This window comes from Dermacentor andersoni, chromosome 6 (assembly GCF_023375885.2).
Source record: "Dermacentor andersoni chromosome 6, qqDerAnde1_hic_scaffold, whole genome shotgun sequence".
Lineage (NCBI taxonomy): Eukaryota > Metazoa > Arthropoda > Arachnida > Ixodida > Ixodidae > Dermacentor > Dermacentor andersoni.
Window position 1 is genome coordinate 87,345,594 of NC_092819.1, and position 22,431 is coordinate 87,368,024.

At 45.5% G+C, this 22,431-nt stretch overlaps 1 protein-coding gene and 1 non-coding gene across 2 annotated transcripts in view; both read left to right on the plus strand.

Annotated features, from left to right (window-relative positions):
- LOC126522532 (neuropilin and tolloid-like protein 2) overlaps window positions 1-22,431 on the plus strand; it is a 246,089-nt gene that overhangs the window by 180,556 nt on the left and 43,102 nt on the right. Inside the window, exons 2-4 of the mRNA XM_050171297.3 lie at window positions 9,132-9,370; window positions 16,178-16,422; window positions 20,149-20,339. Of these exons, the coding sequence (XP_050027254.2) occupies window positions 16,178-16,422; window positions 20,149-20,339 (436 nt within the window). The 5' untranslated portion in view covers window positions 9,132-9,370. The remainder of the gene's footprint in view (window positions 1-9,131; window positions 9,371-16,177; window positions 16,423-20,148; window positions 20,340-22,431) is intronic.
- TRNAL-UAG (transfer RNA leucine (anticodon UAG)) lies at window positions 21,423-21,502 on the plus strand. Its single transcript has one exon. It is a non-coding gene; the product is annotated as a tRNA-Leu (tRNA).

Here is a 22,431-nt window from a genome sequence, read left to right on the forward strand (position 1 = left end):
TAGTTTTGAGTGAGCAAGTAGACAGCAGCAGACACGGCGCAACTTCACCAGGGGAGACCAGGCCGGTCAGGCAGGCCGACGACGACGGGTATGACATCGTTCTGTTTGTAAATATTTTTATACAGTGTTAACTTAAAGTAAATCTCAAGTGAATAAACTTAGTTATTCAAATGCTACTCTCGTTGTCGTACCTGAGGATTTGGACTGACCCCTGCCAGAGTTCATCCCCATTCTTCTTCCGTCTCCCTGGTGAGTTGATGCGTCAAGTATCTAACGGCTGCGTCACTTCGCTACAATATGACGACCTCCTCGCCTCGCGCTCGCTCCGTGGCGGCTTCATTGCGATAGTGCGCTACGCGTTCCTTGATCAGTCTCGCCATGGAAGTTACCGACGAAGAATCTATATCTGAATCTAGTGGCTCTACTGCTTCGGAACAGCTAAATTCTAAGGCGAAAGCCAAACAAGCTTGGAAGAATGAGAGAAAGAGGTTGCAACGTTGCTTTCGCAATTCAACCAGGTTTAACCAGAGCTAAACCACAGCCAATTTTGTTGGATGCAGCCGCACCTTATTTTGGGCGAGCGCTTCCTGCAGGGGGATTTTCGTCACATCGCAGATTGCTGTGAAAAGCGCGCGAGGGATTTCCTTGGTCCCGTCTAAACCACCGCGTGGTCGGACTACGATTTTGAGGTCTCCCCGCGGGAGTTGCGGGAGAGGCGTGTCTCGCGGACGCAGCTGGAAGCGTCGCAGCTGGGGATTTCCCGGTGGTTGAGCGGCCGTCGCCACCGTTGGGGTTCCGTTTGGGGAGAGTGACTGACAGTCGTCGGACGGTATTGGTTGCGGAAATGCAGGACGGTCTCCCATTCTCCGCTTAGGACTTCGGCGGGGTCGATATCAGTGCCGTTTACTTGATACTCTATGGCTGAGTGGGCTGTCGGAGTCCGCGGACGCTATGGGCCAAAAACAGGCCTAACACCGGCGTGCACCTGGGAGACAGAGAAAGGGCCGAAGAATCCGACCCATGTGGGATATCGACAACTGGGATGGCTCAAAATGGGCGGCTCACATTCCTTGATACGATGGTGGTGATATCGAGAGCGTCAGGTCAAAATATCCGGCCTCTGTGGTCCTCCACAGAACCGTCCTTAGTTTTTGAAAAAGATGCCAGATAGATACGCCGGTCCCACGTATCGCAAACCAACAGGAATTGGTGGCCAAACCCGCGTGTAGTCGTCAAAGGATACATTTTGTTCAAAAGCAAAGAAAAAATGTGATTATTGACTACGCTAATTTGCTCTCCTACTCAGATTTCGTCGAACGATAAACGTCAGTGAGGGGTAAAGGTGATCATAACAGGAACTTACCTGCACAGCCAACAAATGCGATGCAAAACGGCTGTCTAACAGGTCTGAAAAATAGTTCTTGAGTGCAGTGGCATAGTGTAGCGTTATTAGCTGATCTATATACCTGTACGTGCTACATAAAAGTGTTTTTCCTGGCGTCAAACAAGCACGCGAATAAAGGAAGAGTGCCGCGAGCGGCCAGTCGAGCGGCCATTTTGCTTGTAGTCGCGGGCTTTTTTCACGCTCGGAAAACATATATATATATATATATATATATATATATATATACATAGATATATATCGTTTACTCGTAATCAATGAAAGCTTATATATAGCTTTCTTTGATTACGAGAAAGCGTTTGATTCTGTCATAGAGTCATAGAGGCATTACGGAATCAGGGTGTAGACGAGCCGTATGTAAAAATACTGAAAGATATCTATAGCGGCTCCACAGCCACCGTAGTCCTCCATAAAGAAAGCAACAAAATCCCAATAAAGAAAGGCGTCAGGCAGGGAGATACGATCTCTCCAATGCTATTCATAGCGTGTTTACAGGAGGTATTCAGAGACCTGGATTGGGAATAATTGGGGATAAGAGTTAACGGAGAATACCTTAGTAACTTGCGATTCTCTGATGATATTGCCTCAGGGGACCAATTTCAATGTATGCAATTGCAAGTAACTCAGGGGACCAATTGCAATGCATGCTCACTGACCTGGAGAGGCAAAGCAGAAGAGTGGGTCTAAAAATTAATCTGCAGAAAACTAAAGTAATGTTTAACAGTCTCGGAAGAGAACAGCAATATACAATAGGTAGCGAGGCACTGGAAGTGGTAAGGGAATACATCTACTTAGGGCAGGTAGTAACGGCGGATCCGGATCATGAGACGGAAATAATCAGAATAATTAGAATGGTCTGGGGTGCGTTTGGCAGGCATTCTGAGATCATGAACAGCAGGTTGCCATTATCCCTCAAGAGAAAAGTGTATAATAACTGTGTCTTACAAGTACTCACCTACGGGGCAGAAACCTGGAGGCTTACGAAAAGGATTCTACTTAAATTGAGGACGACGCAGCGAGCTATGGAAAGAATAATGATGGGTGTAACGTTAAGGGATAAGAAAAGAGCAGATTGGGTGAGGGAACAAACGCGAGTTAATGACATCTTAGTTGAAATCAAGAAAACGAAATGGGCATGGGCAGGACTTATAATGAGGGAAGATAACCGATGGTCATTAAGGGTTACGGACTGGATTCCAGGGAAGAGAAGCGTAGCAGGGGGCGGCAGAAAGTTAGGTGGGCGGATGAGATAAAGAAGTTTGCAGGGACGGCATGGCCACAATTAGTACATGACCGGGGTAGTTGGAGAAGTATGGGAGAGGCCTTTGCCCTGCTGTGGGCGTAACCAGGCTGATGATATATATATATATATATATATATATATATATATATATATATATATATATATATATATATATATATATATATATATATATATATATATTTGAATATATGCGTAAATATTAATGTATATATACATTTTTATGTAGCACGTATTGAGCAACAGAAAGCTGCATCGGAAGTTTTTCATGTTGTTCTACAATTTTCTCACTGACACTTTTCATATTTTTGTTATATTTCAGAAGTTGATTAATTAATTAAGACTAAATATGTAATTAGGTGGAATGCAAACAAAAAATAATCTCAGTATCCCCAAGTGACGGCAAACATCATTACCTTGGTCGTGCCGAGCTACGTGGCATTTGCATATTTTAATTCTTCATCCGTGATAGTTGAGGCACCCTGTATATACTTCTCTGACTTCTACAGGTATGCCTCTTGTGACAATATATATATATATATATATATATATATATATATATATATATATATATATATATATATATATATATGTTGTCGCAAGAGGAGTACCCATAGAAGTCAGAAAAGCATATATATGTGGCGACGCGTGTACTTTTTTATCATTTCTTTCCTGGGACTGCATTTCACCCACTAACAATTCAAGGTCATATTGTATGCGTGGCGCGAATTGTGTAGTACTTTCTGGAAAGCAGGCGGGCACCAGCGATTACGCTAGAACCTTCGACGAGTCGTCTATGAAATCCGACACGCTTGACCCGCAGATCAGATTTCGACGATCACCGACTGGGCTTGTTGCTATCGTTGTGCTTTGAGTGTCACTTAATATTGTTTTTTGGGCCCAGCTCCTAACCATAAAAGGCTAGTTTTATGACTCACAGTATCGCTACGGTGTTCCTCACCGACCCTACAACGTGACAATACTAGGCTGTATGTGCGTGGATGTATTCTACATGTACAAGAGTATCACAGCGTATACACTGTTAGGAAAAATTAGCCTAGATTGGGGGTTTCCACGCTCACGTGCTTAGAAAACTCCCTTGTACTAAAATATATATATATATATATATATATAGTCTGGCATGCTGTAGCGAAATGCGCTTCCTTACATCACTTTGCTACCGCCTCTATGAAACGTAGTAGAAGGATGTCATTATAGCCGACTTTACGACGTGCAGAGATTTAGGTGACCTGAATAGAAACATAGGGAGTTTAAAAACCCCGTGATCTAGAACCTTGCTCAAGATCGTGTGATTGAATGCTACCATTATACTCCGCAAGCCCTCACAAGCTTCGTTCCTTCCACTTAAGCACATACTCGGCCATAGGCGCGGCCATGCTGTCTGAAAACATGTCATGGCGATGTATCGGCCAAAATATTGCTTTGTTTACCTTAGCGAGTGTCGAAGAGATGTGCGTACGGCTGCGAGAATCCCGTAAGTGCTTGCTGGGGTGCACAGCTGAAGAATTCATAATTGTCAGTTGGCTGAATAGTGAAAGGTGTGCGCGGAGCATGGCCGTGTTTGTTTGTTTAGGCGCTCATGCAAGCAGCACGCCCGTTTCACCTTCCACTGACGCTCCAGGTGCCGTAGCAAGCCAGCCATCTCGACGTCAGTCTGTCGTCCCTGTTTCCTACTCTACGAGGAAATATGGTTCCACCGATTCAAGATGAGGCGACATATTCTCGAAAACACGACACTTTGCGCCATAACCGGTGAGCTTCCTCAGGAATAGCGGCAACAAAACTTCGTGAAGGAAGTAAAAAAAAAAAAGAAATAGTCCGACTATCCTCCCCAACAGCCTTCGCACGGATAAAAGAACATACTCTCGGGTTAACATGCAAAAAGACCGTCAGCAAGGGAGTAACTGCTTTTAACCCGACGGGCACCTAGTATAAACAAACCCAGAAATGGGAATATGATACGGAACGAGCGGTTTATTCACATTTCCCGTTGTTTTTGGTTTACAGTGCAGCCCCATCCGCATCTAATAATATAATACCTAGCCGAACATGCACAAAACACTTAATATTCATGAGGACACGCAACGAAGTGCCCGCGCCGCATTCGTCCGTCAACATCTGATATTCATCGTGTCAGTAAAAAAAATAAAGAAAAATACACGCAGTTTCCGCGTGCAACGCTACATCTACTGCATTATCAATAGTAGCGAAACGCGAGAGAGTTGGTGGAAGTTCGCATATGACAAGCAGCACCGCCAACTAGATGACAACGAAGAAGATCACAACTCAAGCGCGACGATTCTAAATTATTGGTCTAGTTAAAGCAGCTGCTTGACAAATATGCACTACCTTATCATCATCGTCGGGAACATGAAGGAAAGCTTAGGCCTCTTAGAAGGGAACTACACCTTTAAGGAGATTACGCGAGCGACGTGTAAAAAATAGCGTATAACTAAAGCCTTACGCGAGGGGTATTTGCAGACATAACATGCACACGTAAAGGAAAAGACGTTCTTAAAAATCCCGCCTGTGCGCACTTGAACGCGCAGAGTTAACCCGTATAAGCGGGTCGAAGTTCCAGCCATAGTGCAAAACTATGTCGCAAGCCTGGGTGGTATCTTCCATAACAAGAACTAGCAGTCGCTATCCGTCATGTTATGACACAGCGATATATATCGAAGCATACCTGAGCGAAGACTTATTTTTCTTGTCCCTCTCTCGCGGTCTTACCTCCTGGTAGCTTAAGCTGTTCAAAACCACGGTGCAGACGAAGCTGCTAGGCTACCTCCCAAAAAACAGCACGAGAGAAAAGGACACCCGGAAGGAAACAAAAACAAATAAAACCTGACTCTCATCCCCGGCGGCCAATTTGCCCGCGTCGCATCTTGCGACAAGCGTCGAAAAATACCCAGACAAACAAATAAAATGCACGAATGGCAGTTGTTACTTTTGTACCTTCCTTAGGTTTTCCCACGTTCTTCCCCATTTGCGAGCAGCAGTTTAAGCCGCGAGCGGCTGCTCAAGCGCGAAGACGGAGAGGAGGCATGGAGGAAGAGACTCACGCGTAAGGAGCTTGCTGCAGTTGGCTGTTTTTCTCCACTGTTCTTAGCTGCGCATTTGCTGTCGATAACACGACACCCTTGCAGCAAAAAAAAAAAAAAAAAATAAAACAGCCAGCGTCATTACCAGAACTGCCGTGTGGTACAGTCCCCCACCAGCACCTTTATTCGCAACCCGTGTCATCGTGGCTGAACGCGCAAATACGAACGAGGCTTCCGGAACAGCGAAAAAAAAAAAGGAAAAAAAAAGGAACCCCGCGACGCGTCATTAGGCTTATACCGCGTGGTTCCTCTACTCACTTCGCAAGCACCTTGCGAGACTCCATATAGCTGGAAGGAATAAAATAACGAAGGAAGTAGGAATATACAAGACCAAATACACGGCGGCCGCGCACAAATGACGCAAGATACGTGGGCGAAACTAAACGGAACGACTCCCCATTTTCGGCGTCACTTTAGTTGCGTCCATACGAAAATGGCAACGCTCCCTTTTCCCCGCTGTCTCCCCCGGCGCTGGAGTTTTTCCTTTCGGGTTCGGGACAGAAGAAAAAAGGAAAGGTAGTGGGCTTGGCCGAGAGGTTGTGGCAAGGGGCTGGGAAAGGCAAGTTGCGCTTAGTTGAGCCTAACCGAGGGCGGGCGCTACAAACGCGAACATGCGTGCCGCAGATGGCTTTCTAGGAGAGACGATGTTTGCGAAACGGGCGGCGGGCCGTCTTATGGCTCGAAAATGCACTGCGTCGTTTACTCAGGCAGTTTTGCAAGAAGCTTCGGTGGTCCTGCGCGCGGTGTGCCACGTGATTCGTACGTGAGCTACGGAAAACTAAAAGGCCCGTGCGCGGGCCAAGGTAGGTTGCGAGTGAATTGCCGTTGCGTATACGTATACGCTTATATAGCACATTGCGGCTGGATTTTCTGGCAGGTTCTTTAGTCGAGAGAAGTGCGGCGTTGATTGCACAGTCCATTTGATTTGCAGCGAATCGCAACGAGCGCGTTCTGTTTATGCATCTCGTTGACAAGCATCCGCGAATGCCATTGAAACTAGCACGATGATGATGATATAGAGAGATATTATAGAGAGAGAGAGATGACAGAGAGCCAGATGTGGGCGACAGTTGTTTGCTGTGAGGTGGTTTGTGTTTCTCTAGGCGCGTTGTTCCTTTGTTGAATTTTCGGCGTTCTTTTTGTCATACGTTATTGCAATGTTCCTTTTAGACAGGAAGTAGGCTAAGATTAAAGAGACGCTGCGTGTATAATGAAAGGGGGAGACGTTTTCTTGCCAGAATCCCTGCCGTGCTACATCCAGGTGGTGGGTGAGCTATAATATGCGTGTACGCAGAGGTAGACAAACACGCATGCGGCACATACACCTACATACACGCACACATTCACACTATACAGTTAGAACGAATAACGTTTAACCTGATGAAACAAATATTTACTGCTTATATGAATGAAACGAACAAGAATCAGGAATAAGAAGACTGAGAAATTGTCCCCAAAGCATTAATTTTGGTTTGGGGATTAATTAAAAGAAAGCAAAAGAGCTGTGAGAAGTTGAATAAAATTTTGTATTGCGTTTAATACGTTGAAATCTAAATATACAAACTTCCATCTCGCATGAATGCACCTCCGTTTATAGCCGATTTACAGGGAATTGAATATACATTTTCTTTGACGCACAATCTTAACATATTTTCAGCATCTGTAAGAATTGTATGTAGCACCTATTGCTTTCTCTCTGTTCTGAATAATTTCACCATGGTCTTAAATTAGTTGTTGGCATGGTATTTCACTGATTATGTATGTTTACTGCATACAGCACAATCAATTCCTTTCTGAATGACCGTAAGGTATCTTCAAGTTGACGGGTTTTTACAACAGCTGCGACATCGCTTTGGTTTAAATGTTCTTTTTTTCTTATTTTGTGATGTATTACAGTCTGAAATCGAATTCAGCAAATTCCCTAAAGCATGAATAGTGAGAATAAAGAAACTATGCAGAAATATAATAAACTATGGGAAACATCGATTTGGATAGCGAACGAGGTGTAACGGCGATAGTCGATGGTAACTCAAGCTTTCTTTGATAAAAGCGTTTAGACAAGCGCATCGATCCGAACGTAGTTACGTCATTTATGCCATGTTCACAATACTAGCATGTGCAGACTAGTGGCTGCTGGCACGTTGACAATCACTCTTGTACACGCGGAACTCACACATGCGCCTACGTACCATTCATAATGTGTTGACCACTTGAACTTGTTCATTTTAGTTCATTAACAAAAGAAAACAAAATATATGGACAGCAAACCTCAAGGTGTTATTCATACCTGACTAAGGCCTTCTCTACAAACAGTTGAGTGAACGTCCTGTTGCCCTAATGCCATTCTCGTACAAATGCTTAACGCACAAACGCCTAACTTTCGGCTTTCATTCGAGTAAAAGCTCTAGGAAAACAAAAGTACGAATAACACTTCTCGGCCCATCATGTGTAACACATCAACGACTGTCCGTGGGGTCTTGCCACAAACGTCGTGTACTGCGCCAAGCACGTGAACTTTGGTGAGCAACATATTACATAGACTGGAACCTTTTGTATGAGATAAATATCCTCCATGCACCTCTTCCTCGATCATCCCTCCTATCCTCATTCCCGTTCCTGTAATTGCAAAGCCCACCTTCTTCTGCTGGTATACGTTCAGTTGTAACTCGCTCAGGCTGAACAGTTACAGCACAGACAGCTGCCATTTCCTGTCTTTCTGTAGCACAGCAAACTTTACTCTCGCACACCACCCGCCGTGGTTGCCTAGTAGCTTTGGTGTTGTGCTGCTAAGCACGAGGTCGCGGGATCAAATCGCGGTCACGATGGCCGTACTTCGATGGAGGCAAAATGCAAAAGCACCTGTGTACTTAGATTTAGGTGCACGTTAAAGAACCATGGTCATATTCAAACCGGAGTCCCCCACTACGGCACGCCTCATAATCAGATCGTGGTTTGTGTCACGTAAAACCCTTCGATTTTAACTCTTGCAGACACGTTAAGCGCAAGCACACTTACTCCTCGCCCCAGTCGCCAACAATCGGTGTAGCCCATCGGGTTCGATGACGGAGCAGCTGACGACAAAGCCATGGCGAGTGAACGCTGGTGTCAAGCATGCGATAAAAACAAAGAAGACGTTATCGCGACTGTACTTTCGTTCCTTCCGTTAACTCCCACAATCGCCAACAAAGAATGGCCGCTTCGCTGCCAATTCCGCTCTATTGCCAACCCTCCCTCCATTTTCATTAAGTATTTTAATAAATAACTACTACTACTTCATCTGTGTTTCACACTTTTCTTTCTTCTTCGCTATTCTGTGCTTGATGTGTTTTCCATATTGCACTTGCAGGCTTGGCACTGACGCAGTCGTGCAGCCCAACCGGAACCGATGAGTGAAGCAGTGCGGTTCCTTCCGCACCGCCGTCCTCTCAGGAGGCTGCAATCCTCGCATCGCGACGACGCTTGGGACGCAAGTGCAATGGCGGAAGGCCCCAGCCAGCGATCGCATGGCGTGTGATCCGGGGCGGCGGCGAACGGCTCCTGGAACGGCTCGTTCATGGGGAGCGCTGCGGTGACGGCGGACACAAGGCGAGACGCTGCGTAGCTAAGGGCAGTAACAGTGAATGGACACAGCGGTTTTGGTTTAGCTGTACTCCCCCCCCCCCCCCCCCCCCCCAAGATCTAGAAAACTGCTTAACAACAGCGAATTTCTAAAGAAGTTTAATTTATTCATCTTTTTTGTGCGTGCGAGTATGTGTGGATGCCCCAGACCGTTGCGCCGCTTCTGTTATCAACATCGACTAAACAAACGAACACGACACAAATCACCTAGATAAATGGCGAGGCAGCGCGGTAATGCAGAAAGCCGGATTATGCAGGGCTTAAACAATCCGATAAAATGCTGCATTTTTAGGCCGTGCTCTTACCCAGCGGTTTTGGACATTGCCCCGGCGGCTATGCGTTAAGCTTCACCGCAAGGCATTGAAGTAAATCAATGGGCAATATAAAAAAAAAAAAAACAATATTTCAAAAAGCCGCCAGATTTTCATAGACTTTCACTTATAAACGTCGAGGGGGTATGCCCTTCTAATAACATGCGTATTTATGGAACATATGAATGCGAAATCATTATATGTCCTTTGAGGCCAAATTGCCTGCGATGTAGGCAATGAGTGGTACCAAGGATCATGATCGGTGATGTCAACAGCGTGTTGTATGATGTCAGAAGTAATACAGAATTAAAGTTGGAACAAGTTAGAGTACGGCGACATAAGGTGGAGTAAAGTGAATTTAGGCGAGGTAAAGTGAATGAAGGTGAATTATAGTGGACTAAAGAGGATTCAAGTGGATTAAGGTGGATGAAAGTTGCTACAAATTAGAGCAAGGTGGACTGAACTGGAATAGCATGAATTAAGACGAATTGTGGTTGGTATAAATGAGAGCAAAGTGAATAAATGTGAACTATGGTTGGCACAAGTTATAGCAATGTGGATTAAGGTTGGTACTAATTAAAACAAGGTAGATTAAGGTGGATTTATGACGGACACGAAACAATGTATGACGTCACGTATCACGGGAGTAACCAATTAATTATAGCAGCCACAAGGCTTTCGCAACCAAATCACGTAACGATACTTAAGTGACTGTCACTTTGTAGTACCTCTTCTACGGTGTTATAGCAGTGTTTTATTCACGACCAAAATTCTGCTATAAAGCAGCAAAGACGTTACGACTAAGTGCAGTTAATAAGCACGCTAATAAAAGAACGTACCCTCGCCATGTTCGAAACTGAAAAGGTTATTGAGATTTTGATGGCCTTCTGAAATACGTGTATTTTTTTTTTTTTATGATGCCCATTGAGGTCCGCCCATGAACAGTGGTGAAACTTGACAGAGAGCCAAATGGGGAATGTCCAATATTCCTCGGCATACTCATGGAGCAGGATGCTAATGCGAGTGCAGTATATATAAAGCGATGCGTTCTATTTCAAGAAACGCTTTCTTTGCTAGTCCACAGGATATTTACAGAAAGTGGCTGCTAGGCGCTGTTGTTCGGCTGGATAGCTCACACGTAGGAGACCAATCATAAAGCTTGTCCCAACTGACGTTAGCCAATCTTTCAAAGGAAAAAAAAGTATTTAATGAATACTGTGCGCGATATGATTTTGTGACCGTAAGTCTTATAATCGTAGCTTGCACCACACACACACACACACACACACACACACACACACACACACACACACACACATATTTTCAAGCGCCTATCTCCTTTATTAAAGCCAAACATTCGGTGCCCTCTTTCCCGTAGTTTGGCTCATCTCCCCAATCTGTTGATCGCCGACTAGAGTAGGCCGAGCTTGGACGTAGTGCAATAGTAAATCTGGCTGATCGCCGAGATGGTGTAAAGAGAACTGGGCCCATCCTGGAGACTGCGTAATCCGTGGTAGCTTGGGTCACGTGGTTCGCGTGGTAGAGGTATCCGTGTCTTGCCGATTAGCCGGGGAGGCACGCATTCGATGAGCTCTAAAACACGCTGTGAAAGTTGAACAGTTTGACAAATTTCAACCTTCAACATTGAAGCTCCACCAAACCTTCGCTTCATATAGATTCCAAGATGTAATTTGGATCTGAATTTTTTCCACAATTACGCCATTATTCAGCAGGTTTTAAACATTACCACATTATAGCGGTGCTCGCCGATATGTTAAATCCACAAAATTACAATGTACACATGATCAATATTTGGCAGATAGGAAATTGAGGCAAATGAAAAAGTAAGAGTGCGTTAGCTTACACCTGCATACTGTTACTTTCGGGAATGTAAGGCAGCGCGTGAAAAAGACAAGGACGAAAGGAAGACGTGACACACACAAGGACGAAAGGAAGACGTGACACACACAGGCGCTGTGTGTGTCAGGTCTTCCTTTCGTCCTTGTCTTTTTCACGAGCTATAAGCCTCACGATGTCTTGCCAACAAGCCCAAATGACTGCATTACGAGTTTCGGGGAACGCTTCCCTTTTGCCGCTCTTTCTGAGAATACAACTTTATCACTTTTGGTGGCGCTGTGTACTAGCCTGTACGCACCAACAGTACAGAGAGAAATACGTTGCAGACTACGTGACATGGACGAACTAATGACTAATGAATACCTTCAGCGCACCAATTACATCAAACAAGGCGCATTTCATTGTGCTAATAAGTGCTGACAGGTTGTCGCATCGCGTACTTTAAAAAGGCCAGCGGTGGGCGTCTAATCAAGACAACCGCCTCCAGTAATGCTTCGACTTGGCCCCACGGGGGAAACCGAGTGTAATGCCTCGCCCCTTTCCCCTTCGGGAGTGTTTTCTCGGGCGCTAATGAGTTTTGCCGCGCGGACGGCAGAAGCGGTGCGAGAGGGCCGTGTTGAACAAACGCACGCGTTCGCGAGAGTCGTGGCTCCATTACGCTAAGTAGGTTAACGGTTGCAGCGTTTCGGCCCAAGTCGGATGCAGAGTTTCGGGGGCCCCTCGATTGTTGAAATCTCGCCCTGAGAGTGAGAGAGAGAGAGAGAGAGAGAGAGAGAGAGAGAGAGAGCCTCCGACGCACTACAGATCTTTGGGACGAGATTGAACTACCGTGTTCCGAAGACAGCCGAGGCGCGTGGTGACTTAGCCACGCCTATGCGCGAACGTGTTCTGGCTCTCGGCCATGCCACCGAATTCAGCATACGCGAACACGCATACGCGTAAGGACGTCCAGAGAACGCCGACGGCTGTTTGCGGGGGACGAGCGATTAGGGGAGAAGTGAATTCGCGACAGATTATGCAAATTGTACGAAACACGAGCAGACGCTCGCGATTGAAGGAAGTCGCAGGCCTTGGAAGCCCCATTATTCCTCGTTGAAAGACTAAACGTCGTTGGCTGTTCCGCTTAGTGAAGCTACTTCCGACAGACATGCTACAGTAGTTGGATGCAATAGAACTTAAAGGATACTGTAAATTCAACAAAAGAAAGGTTTTTAATTTAATGTACAAGTGTCAATGAAAAGATTGGAGCAGGCATTTTACTGATCGTAGGGACTGCAAATTAGATCGTAGTCATAAATTCGGTGCCAAGGCCATGAAGTCATATGAAACCAACTTGAGGAAAATGTGGTGCGTTTCGATGCTTTCGATTTGATTGGATATTAAGTGACAAAAATTTGTCTGGACCACTCGGTTCATTGCTCAAAGCGGCACATAAAACGCCCCAGAACAATGAAGAAGACTCGTGTAAAGGCCTTTTTTTCGTTCCGCGGCGTTTACATATCTTGTAAAATGCACATCAGGCGAGCATGTAGTTCTTAAACATTTTCGCAGCACCAAGGTCTAGGTTTCTGCAATCGAACACCGAAGGGGTTCAACTGGCTCATCTCTAGCCATAGCGTGGGACAGACATGCGCGGTGAGAAGCACATGAGTAGCATTAACGACTCACACTCTGAGGGAACACGGCTCCCTAGCAGTGTCCGTGAGCAGCGCTCATCAGGAACAGTCAGCAGTGGAATCGGTTAGCTCGCACGAAGCGCTATTTAATGGTTAACTTGAACACCGACAAGCAAAGCGGGATCTATGAAACGAAGTGTAGGTGACTGCTTGTCACACTTGCCCACAAAAGTGGCAATCGCCGCGTTTTAGCCGATTAAACATGGTTGTGGGACCTGACGCGGCGCACAATGGCTCAGACATGTGCCCTCGCCACGCCGTCCTGTATAGGCAACGTCCTTCCTGCCGTTTACTAATAACCTTGGCTAACGCTTGATCCAAAATGCGCAAAGCATCATCATGTTACAATTTTGCGACCACCCGTAGGTGTAGTGTCTTGACGTAATGGGGGCGGTCGATGCTTCATTTTGATGAACAGTCGAGTATTGGCAATCCTATAGTCAACAGAGTTGCTCATGCTGCGAAGAAGTCGAGTTGCTCTTTTGCGCTCACGCTCATGTTTCAGGCTCTAATTTTCATCTGTCTCTAACTCCTAATGCCAATAAACCAAGGTGGTATGCTTCGATGGATGCAAAAAAGAAGAAACACAAGGAATCTTTGGTTTCGTCTATGGCGAGATCATAGTCTTCACCTACATGTCGACCGCTGAATAATTAAGAAGACTTATACTAGAACGCTCTGCAGTACATACGACGATTTTCACGTCACCTTTTTGAGAAATTGATATCAGTGACGTCATTGTAGCAATAACGCATCGACGAATTGAGTTATTGTGCACGGAAACGTCCTTGAGCGTCACCTGCAAAATGTAGTTTCCGGTTTTAGCAATGCCGAAATGACATTCAGCATGATTTGTTTGTGAAAGCCGGATAGCTGTGCGCACAGTCTTTCCCGCAACAGAAGTCAAAGTGGTGCACTCTTTTCGCCCCGCCATAAATTATGAACATAAAACAGAAATCAGATAAAGACGCTGCACGTTTCTCAACAGGGACGTGCCTCACGCGAGAAGTTGAGTAGTGAGCTTATCCAAGAATGTCATCACCCTCCCTTAGGACTCCTTGTCCCTTCTAAGAGTTACTGCGGCAAGATAAACCCGCACTTCCTTGTCATTCGTGAAGTGAGCGGCTCATTGTTTCGCGCTCCACGCTTCGATGACTCTCTGGCAACTTCCAGCGCGCACGTCCACGCAAGGAGGACACGCATGGCGTCTTCTCGTAGCCTCGCGAAGCGAATCGATGCGAGATCCATTCTTTTTCCGTCTCCTCTGCTCCCTAGAGACGCGCAAGGTTGGCGTGCCGCCACGGTGGCGTATATAAATATCCCTGGCCAGATCCGCGACTTAGTTGGAAGCGAAGTCCATGGTGGCACGGCTTCAAGCCCGTTGTGCATTAAGGCATCGGTCTCCCGGGGGCCTCGCTGTGAGCTTGTACGTAACCGGCACTTCGAGCGACCGCGCAAGAGAGGATGGCGTCATTCTCTATCGTGCGCCTGCCATCCCACGGGACGGACTGTTTTGACAGACGCATTCGCGGGCAACCGTGCATGACGTGCACGGTGAAGGAGATTCCCATTGAACGTGCCTCATGCATGCATTCCAAGCTGACACTGTTCAGTACTACGTGAGAAAGACGTGTTCTTGGATGCCTTCTGTATTGCTCGAAGCCGTTTTTGGTGTCGGCTGCTGAGCGGCATTAATGTTGCAATCTCGGCATTTCAGGCTGAGCAACTGAAGTGTAGCGTTAATGAGCCAAGGTGCCTGTCCTATCCATAGACAGCTTGATTTAAGTTAAGGTGTATGTCTGCATAGTCACACGCGAGTTATCTGCTTCTATAGCGAATACATTGTCGTACACTCGTACTTCAGAAGTCCTGACAAATTCTGTCAACTTTTGTCGGCCGATGAGTTTGCTTAAGAGAAGAAAAATTCAGCAAACTTCCGACATTCCTACAGCCTTCAAGCTATAGCTTGCTGCAACAGCGGCTACTTCGGCTCTCTCCAACAACATCCCCTACGTTGTGCGCAAGTCGGCCAACCTTGTGTTCAGCCCTCCGATTGTACCTAGCGACAACAGTGCGAAAAAGGACAACGTGGTGACAGGGACTACCACTGTGCAATGAGCGGGAGTACCCTGTCATTATCAATGTTGGCTCCACAGCTCTATTGTGCAGCCGTGTCGATATTTCAATCACCACGGAGGTGTGCAAAGCTTCGTTCCTGTTAACCACATTGTGATAGATTACGCTGAAAGAGAAGGAGTGGTTAGTTGAAAAATCGAAATGTCGATTGACGAGATCTCGACCACGTAACAAAAAAGCGAACGCAGTTTCGCAATGACTACTGGTGCCGCAATAAATATTAGAAAAATGCGCAGCAGCGCCATCTAGTGACAATATAAATGCGATGTGTCGTTGCTCCTACACCGTCACTGTATGACCTCGTTGCTTTAGTTCATTATTCAGTCGAGTTTTGTGACCCTGCGCCCTCTAGTTTCTCCTTCAGGCGTACACAAACCACTTCTAAGATAAATTCTTGGGCTTTACGCACTAAAGGCACGATCTGATTGTGAGGCACACCGTAATAGGAGGAATGCGGATAAATTTTGTCCGCCTGGGGTTCTTTAACGTGCACCCAATGCGTGGTATACAGGCGTTCTTGCATTTCGACCGCATCAAAACGCGGCCACCATGGTTACAAATCGAACCCGCGACCTTCTGCTCAAGAGCGCGACGCCGTAGTTGCTAAGCCACCGCGTTTACTCAAGTGCGGTTTCAACTAAGAGATGGGCAGGGTATATGCATATTCTACATTTGTTTTGATGAAACGAACGCACTGGTGTAGCCGAAAACACCGTCTTTGTAGTGCAGGCTCTGTCCGGGCGACGACGTGCGTCGTAAAAACTTCCGCGCCTTCGTGTCTGTTCATTCTGCAGATGCTTCCAGTTGTAACGCTCATTGAATGGCTAACGTTGCTGACATTACAAGCAAGGGCTGTTCTGGGCATCTGCCACATGGAGTTCGACAGCCTGGCAAGCAAGTCTGGCAACTTCTCGTCGCCTCAGTACCCAGAGCCCTACCCGGCGAGCATCCACTGCTACTACCTCTTCAAGGGCCAGGAGTCCGAAACGCTCAAGATCACCTTTCTGCATTTCGACCTCGAGCCACCGTTTTCCAAGGGGCAAGTATGAATTCATTCAACCACGACCCCTGACAAAGGGTTCACGTTAGTTTGAGGCGATAAATTGGTTTGCTCTTTCCTGGCACCTTATCAACGAGACCTTGCTAAGCTCAGCACTCATTAGAAAAAAAGGCGATGAGGTCATATACCTAAACGCTATGCACGGTAAAATGAAAATGAGCACCAAAACGACGCATCATTACATGATAAAATCAGTGGTTGGAATCATGGTTTTTAAAAACTGCTTTGATGCGGTAAAATATAACAATAGTGTCACACAGACTATTTTGTTACAATGCTTTCAAAACAGAACATGCCACAGAAATTCCTCCTCTTGATCAGCAAAAAAAAAAGTCGCTACAGAGCAGAGTGCTTTCGAAGAAGGGCTGAATGTTGGGTTTCATTTTGTCAGTTACATTTTCAAGAAATAACCATTTTGTGTATCCTGAGTTATTCTTTCAATCTGGTCACTAATTTATAATGTTCCCAAAAAGTGTAAAGATAAACGTAGCTTGCTTGCAAATGTTGTGAGCGCACATTGATGCAAATATTCGCTCAGCGCGTGATCTTGTAACACCAAAAATATAGCAGTAACTCAATACTGAAAATGTGTTCTGACGCTGTAATTTTATTCAAAGTGTTGAGCGAAAACATTTTGTTTATCAATCACTTAAACAGGGGACTGCCCATAAAAAGCAAGCCAAAACTGGGAGCGTCCTGAACTGAGTAGGCTGGGGCATGCTTAGAAGGAAATCAAACAGCTCAAGAAAGGTGGTTGTTAGCGCTGTGTCTGACGACTTCACTGTGTAGCATCTTTTACGTTCTTGGATTTTCTTCTAAACAAGAAGGTAGCTTTACCCACGTAAATATTTATAGTCTTTTTTATATTTCATCGCTTCAAACATTTCATTAGAGTGGTTGTCTTTTGTAACATGTTAATGCTCCGTTGTCTCTGTCTGCTTTTGCTAACTATCATAGTGCATGATTCTTCATTACATCATCTAGCGGTTCCGATAGATCAGACGTAACCTTTAGTATTACATCGAAAGCCATATTACTCAATCACTTTAGTAGTCTATAACATATTACAGTATAGTATAGCATACAGAAGGATCCGTGGAATACCATAGCATTCAATTGAACACAAGCGTTTAGGTAATTTTACATCAAGCATAATGATGAAGACAAGAGCTCACGAATAAATTCGATGACAGCTGGAGGTATTCTGTGAGAGTACACCTAGTTGACATGTTCATTTCGTCTGCTGTTGAGTTCTGACTGGCTTGGCTGGTCTGCGTGTCCGCAGCAGCGAGGCGCCACAGCCAATCAGCACTTCAGCAGCAGACGAAATAGACATGTCCACTAGGTGGACTCTTACAGAATACCTCCGCTAAGCAGTTCGTATGAGTATTGAATGCGAAAGCATTATTGTCCGTTTGAATGCCGCTGAGTGGTTATTCTAGTCGGGCACTCCCTGCGAGCAAGCAAACACTTCGAGACGTCTGGCGCGTTTGGATTCGGCCCGACCGAGGCACAGTTAGAACGGAGGCGAGAGCTTGCGCGGACAAGAAACGCGCGGGTAACACAGGCTTCCCAGAGCGAGAGCGAGGGTGACGTGGTGTCGCGGCGACGCCCTCCTCCATCACGCAAGACCTGGTGCGCTACACGGGCAGCAGCTGGTCCCTTTCACCCGCTCTGCTCCTTCGAGGCGCCTTCGTGTCGGGGCACCGCAGCCAATGAGAATTTAGGCACCGTTTCGCTGCTACAGACGCCGGACGGCAGCTTTTCCGCTCAATGAGCCATTTGGCAATTTCGCGTCAAAATAGCCTACCGAGAAATCCTCTTCCACCGTCCTCACACCATCGCCACCTAACTCTCGCGTGCAATCAATTTATGTATATGTATTGCGCATTCGGAGACCGATGGCGTGTAAATTACTTCGTTGGCATTGTTAAACTTCAAGACGTTTTGCCATCGAGCAGGAAAGTTCGAAATTTTTGTTCACAAGAGCCAGACACAGTGTAGATCAAGTTGTAGCCGATAGTATAATAAACGGTTTCAAGTTTTAGAACATTGGTGCTGATAGGTCAAGCATTTTCGAGTGCGGCTCTGCATCTGTTTTATGTTGTTGCTTAATAACCGCTCACAGATGAGAGGGTAATCTACATTAGAACTGGCTATCTCAATACACAATTGCCCATTTCTCCATATATACACACATACGTATTCTAAACCATAAATGTGCTAAATGCGTAACAATAAATGTAAACAAGAAAAAAATACAAGCCAGGAGAATCACCCCGTGCGCACCCGTACCAAGTACAAGAAGTTTGTGCCCAGTGTGCAATAAAAATACTGCTATACATGTTAGACAGGAAAGCCAGTTTTCACGCAGTCCAGACGTCAAAAACTCTGAGTTCCTGAGAATGTACAAATCAAATCAAATCTACAAGGAACTCTCGTAGGGCTGTCAAAGCATATCTCTGTTTAGCGGAGCAGGAAAATGGGCCAAGTATTTTCATAATGAAAATTTTACACCTGGCTCACCTTCTCGTGAAAATGGACTGGCTGTCGTTCATTTCGTGAAGAGTCTAAGAGCAAGTGATCAAAAGAAGCGTCTGGCGTTTCACCGTAGGTGCTGTTAGAGGTTGTCTTGTTTGTCATAAGGTGCAAGAAACAAGGTATGTAAGCTACGTTCAGTTGAAAAAGATGCAGAAGGGTGCCTAAGGTACGGTCCGTGCGAGTCCGTCAGCATAAGTGGGCTTGCCTAAGAGTGGGTGTATTGCGAACAGATGTACTGCATTCGTAACTTTTGACTAGATTACACGACAGTGCAAAACTCCCGCATTTGGAGGAGACATTGTCTTACATTAATTTTCACAGAGACTATTTTTTATCCCTGCCCGTCAGGTACGGTCACTAAAAAAAATGTTCATTTTTATGGGCATGCAAGAACACATTGTACTTACAGTCTTCGAGTTCCCGTATGCCAATGGCAATGCCTGATCAAAGCTTTCGCTCTTTTTTCTTCTGAAGCAGGCTTTTTCTGTTAATCTGTTCGATAAACTGGCACCACAAATATTTGCGGTTGTCCAATACTCTCGCGCTTAATGCATACCACGATCATTATTCTCTGTATTTCTACCGCGTGAAGGAAGAAGACACTGACATCTTGCTTGCGTTTTTCAACCACTACGCAAAATTTGTTGAGCTAATTTTTTTGTCAATGTAACGTTAATTAGTCCGCGGGCGGTCTTGTTTTTATGTCTCCTCTAGTATTTCTCTCTTTCTTGCGTTGTAGAAGTATTGAATGAACAAATACCAACTGCGTAGGAAAAACATGTTGAACTAGTTAGTGCTTGCTCATTTACGTAGTGTAGCAGAGGCACAACCACAAATACACGTAGACATGCATCAGTGTGTCTTCTTTTGTGATTGTGCCCTTGGGCAAGACTATTTCATTAAGAAACCACCAACGAGCAGAAGTTACCGTTAGTCTAAGGGTTATTGTCCTGCGTTCGGAGCGTATTTCTTTGTCTATACAATTAGTAATCATTTTCTGTATTGAGGTAAGTTTTCAGCTACTAACTAAGACGCGAACAATTTTTTTTTTACCCCTGCATTTCAGAAAGGGCTGTTGAAATCCAGTTAAAAGGTTTGCTCGGTTGTGACAGCAACTTCGCTGCCTGGCGTGTGGCGTATGAGTTAAACGTGAAGGTGACGCAGGTGCCTCAACGACTTCGTGGACATCAGCACCATAAGCGTGACCAACGTGCGGCAGCTGGTCGGACGGTACTGCGGTGTCGAGGTTCCCGTGCCGCTTCTGACCATGAAGCCGCGCATGGAGATCATCTTCAAGACGAATCACGCCCACGAGCGCACTGGATTCTTCGGCATGTTCCAGTTCACGGACGAGAGTAAGCGTTCATTTTAATACTTCAAGGTATCCGAAGTGTCAATAAAACTTCGGCTGGGGCTAGTTGGTACATGGTATTCTGAAGGTGAAGAATTCAGCGCGAAACCAAGGACAACCCACAAAGAAAAAACGAGAGATGCAACAGTGCCGGTGCTTGTCTCGTCTCTTATTTGTAGGTTGTCCTTGGTATTTCGCTGAATTTTTCACCTTCAAACAGAAGTGTCATTTTGTTGCATCCGCGCCGCTTGTCTTTAGGATAGTAAAAATCTTACGGCAAGACACGTCAGCCCGCTACTTCGAGCGCGCATCCCCACTTATTCCGGAGCCATGTATGTAAGTGTGAAAACGAGTAAGAGTAAGGGGCAGTCACTAAACGCCAGTTTTTGGCTGCATTTGAGGCCGTATTACGCATCAAAGATGACCACGTAAAAGCACATGCAGGTACACGCGTTTTTATCTGTCTCTCACAATCATTCGAAAGCTGCAAGCTCGGGTATTAGTGAGCGCAAGTGGGTAGCAGTGTGAACGCCAATGAACGCCTTATGTTATCAGTTGATGCAGACATTAGTGATAGGTTACCGGAAGACATATATAGGGAGGTGTTGTGAATGACAGCCGCCTAAATTGATGGCATGCGCGATATGGCCACGTCGTGGGCAACGGCAACGAGATTGTCCGCGGCATTAGGACAGTAGCGTGAGCAATGGAGGAAAAGCTTGGCGATATCATTGGCAACTTTGATAGCACAACAAAAGTCAAATTGCATCTACCTTCTAAAGAGTGCTGTGTCTTTTTTTGTTTGTTACAAGCCAAATTAAAAATCAAGCAATATTAAGATATTTCGAAATGTTGAGCCACTGTTCTTGCAAGGCACACTTGTTTCGCGGAGACAACGCCAGCTTTGCGGAGCATTTATTGCGCACGGCTTCTTGTATATTGTTCTGTCAAGTGAAGTGCACAGATGTCAGTGAAAGGCCTACAGACTGCAAATCGGGGTCATTGTGAGCATAATGAGCTAGCAGACGTAGGTAGGGCCGGCCGAACAAAGCTTTCACGCCAACCGTATTTACCTCGCAAAGCCAGCGGTAGCGTGGCCGAGTGGTCTAAGGCGCTGGTTTTAGGCACCAGTCCGAAAGGGCGTGGGTTCGAATCCCACCGCTGCCACAGTTTTCTACTTTTTAAATTTGCATGTCGAGGTTCACATCTTCTGCGTATTCACGCCTGCCGGGTTGCAGTCTTCGTAAACTTCGTTAAGGATTATTCTTTAGCGCTTGTTTTGAGCTCCTGAACGATACATTCTTTTTTTTTCTCGCTAAGTTTAGCGGTGTATTCTGCACACCCGGATGTAAAGTAACATGCTAGTAATCGGATTTAAAAACCACCAGTTCCCATCCCGTGAGGTCCGTTGTCGTTCCTGATTTCTTAGAATGGTGATTCATGCCACATTACGAAGACTATATGCCGATGATAATATTGTCGCCAGCTAAGCTATAAATAAATAAAAATAATAATCTTTCACTCCAGAAGTAGCACCGAAATCGAGAGAGCTAGACTGATCAAACACCTAAAACAAGTTACCGATAACATCTTTTCGTAATCTAGATGCCTGAGGTTTTTTTCTGTTAAGGGTTTCGCCAACTAACTTCTGAGAATATTGTGCAACTGCGAAAATTGCTTTTTCCTGGCAAATTTTAGAGCAACGTACTTCCGCAATAAAATGTTAGGAGACACCACTTTGAGGCAAGTGAAAGAAGCCACAATTCGCGCCTAGGATGAAATAATCGATTGCAGCAGGTGATGTGCTTAAACAACGCGGTTTTCTATATTTTACCAACTTGGTAGTAATGCATCAGGGTGAAGAGCCTTGGAACGTGCATCGACCCACAAGTCTTGAACAAGAAAAAAAAAATGCCCTCGAACGATTGGCATAGATCGCTGTTAGGTCGATGAACGCGAAACGCCTGACAACCCTTTGAAAAGCTTATCCCTTTTTTTATTTTGCTGCCTGTAATTAGTACAGCGCTCAAGAGAGCAATGCAATGCCCAGCAACCATTCTTCCAGTTAATAATTATTAATTGTTCCTCCGATAACG